Source organism: Montipora foliosa, chromosome 13, assembly GCF_036669935.1.
Source record: "Montipora foliosa isolate CH-2021 chromosome 13, ASM3666993v2, whole genome shotgun sequence".
Lineage (NCBI taxonomy): Eukaryota > Metazoa > Cnidaria > Anthozoa > Scleractinia > Acroporidae > Montipora > Montipora foliosa.
Genome location: NC_090881.1, coordinates 25,269,356 through 25,271,855, shown reverse-complemented (window position 1 = coordinate 25,271,855; position 2,500 = coordinate 25,269,356). Strand labels below are relative to the sequence as shown.

The 2,500-nt window shown below is 36.8% G+C and overlaps 1 protein-coding gene across 1 annotated transcript in view; it reads left to right on the top strand.

The window, feature by feature from the left end:
* LOC137983747 (DNA polymerase epsilon catalytic subunit A-like) overlaps positions 1-2,500 on the top strand; it is a 61,472-nt gene that overhangs the window by 55,208 nt on the left and 3,764 nt on the right. Inside the window, exons 57-62 of the mRNA XM_068830927.1 lie at positions 140-250; positions 370-455; positions 644-782; positions 856-902; positions 1,398-1,485; positions 1,917-1,999. Of these exons, the coding sequence (XP_068687028.1) occupies positions 140-250; positions 370-455; positions 644-782; positions 856-902; positions 1,398-1,485; positions 1,917-1,999 (554 nt within the window). The remainder of the gene's footprint in view (positions 1-139; positions 251-369; positions 456-643; positions 783-855; positions 903-1,397; positions 1,486-1,916; positions 2,000-2,500) is intronic.

Below are 2,500 nucleotides of genomic sequence, written 5' to 3'. Positions count from 1 at the left end.
ATTTTAAACTTGGGCACACAAATGAATTTTGGTTAGTATCACTGAAATTGAATCTTGCTGGTATGATTCTCTTTATAGAATGAGGAGTGGTGCTATAAATGGATAATTATAATAATTATCATTAATGCTTTTCCGGTAGATTGTCATTGCTAGTCACATCCATGCAATGTACACCCATTCCTTGGAGGAAAGACGACGCATTGAGCCAGGTAATACTCCAGTTAAGAAGAGAACAAGCTCCCAGTCACAGGTAAGGTGTTTGAGGTACTGGTTAAATTTATTCATGAATGTTGAGGAGAGAATAATAATTAAAGGATTACTATAATATTAATAAGCATTTCACCTTTATGAATCTTTGTTATTCAACAGAGGGTTGCTGAAACATCTGCTACACCAAGTCTGGTAACCTTTGCCCAGGAGAGAATATCTGGAGAACTTACTCAAACTCTATTTTCGTAAGTGTTGGCTGTTGATGTCCCTTGATTGTTTCAAGGGATATCTTGATGGAAGAATGCCACAAAGGAACCCTAACAAAGTTTTAGATCCACATGTTTTGGTAACTAAAAGTTGCACATACACCTCTACCTACCTTTTGTTGCATACTGTGTACATCAAGTGAGTTGTGTTTTCATTTCTTCTGTAGTGTTACACAAAAGATTCAGCACACATTGTCAGGGGACAGATCCTCCAACACGGACCCAAGTGCTGAGTTCCCAGTACTCCCTGGATCCCATCTGCCATTAAACAACCCTGCATTGGAGTTTGTCAAGTTTATATGCAAGGTATATTCATAAACTATGAACTTTAGTTACAGTAATTACCACAGAGTTTAATGTTATTGAATATTCTTGACAGGTGTTGTCACTTGACTCCAATACACAGCACCAGGTCAACAAACTTAGGTGAGATCCTTATGCATTACCATAGCCTTTGAATAGGTTTGACATCATGTTTCCATTTTCCTTGGTACATTTATCTGCAGGGATGGTATATTGCTGTTTTTCTTGAAGATGATAATCATAAACTGTCCAAAAAACACAGTAGACTCAAACATAGATGTATGGTATGAAAGAAACAATGGGCCCGAAAAGGCATTTGAGAATTTGCTAACCGCTCCTTTAACATGTTTTCAAGGTAACAAAAAGCAAACTGATGGGGAAGTTTGACTACTTTTGTTACACCTGAAAATGGTCCGTAAAGTTTCGGGACTTTCGAGAAACGGACCCCAGACACAATAGAAAACGTTGTAAATACCCTTTGCAAGTTTCAGAGCTGTACTGTATGTTACAGTCTACACTTTGTGGTGCATCAAAAGTATTTTAGCCGTAACTTAAAGGGGAAAGAACAAAGTGCTTTATATTCCAGCTAAATATAATTATGGAAATGTTTGCCTTCAGACGAGACTTGCTGAGACTACTGGGTGTTGGAGAATTTTCTGCTGAGGCCACTTTTCGAGATCCTTGCTCTTCATTGGTTCTTCCTGAGGTAAGTACTCAGGTTGAGTTATATTCTAATTGTTCTTTAATAAATTGTGTTGCTCATTGATGTCTGTTTAAATCTCAACACATCCTGAAATGCCTTAATCTTTGGGTTTCAGAGTCAGGAGAATATTCATCAACTCCTCAATCGTTGATTGCTGTAAATCTTTATTGTAGTTCTTGTCATTTTCATGATTATTATCTTTACCATCATCACTGGTGATGATAAACAAAGGATGAACCCATTCTTGATTATTTTGAGCAGGTTTTAGCGACCATTTTCCATTCTCTTCTACAATGTGTGTCTCCTCTTACAGGATTTTGTCATAAACGTTATCGTTAATACACATGTTCAATAGATAGATCAGAGCACATTTGATTACCCCTATTTGTATTCGTGATTTTTATCTTCATCTTGTTGGGTTGTGTTATTAACAGGTTATTTGCCTCTCTTGTAATTCATGCCGTGACCTTGACCTATGCAGGGATCCATTCATTACTCCAGCAGAAGGCAACAAACCGTATGTATTATCAAATTTTTACTTCGTTGCAAGGCTCTAACAATACATAACAGTAATTCATTATACTTTCTCACTATTTAAGTATCACTGTACACAGCATTATAATTTTTTTTTGTACACTTAATAATTATACACTGGTGGATAAGCTTTGCTGGACTACATGTACATTGTGTCACCAATATTGCGGGAGTACATGTACATTGTGTCACCAATGTTGCTGGACTACATTTACATTGTGACCAATATCAACTAGTATAATTATACTTCACAATCTAATGTTTTAGGTTTCAGCTCGGATCACTGGTGCCCACATCACAGAGCATACAATATGATAAACAATTTTAGCATATGCTAAAACGGTAGATAGCACTGAATGTGCACGCTGATTGGCTACTCCAACTCTGAGCAACTTGCGTGGAATTTCGCCCCAAAAAATGTTGTAATCTTTGCAGGAATAAAATGAGTTCAAATCATCTTATTGTGCTATATTATCTCTGTCAC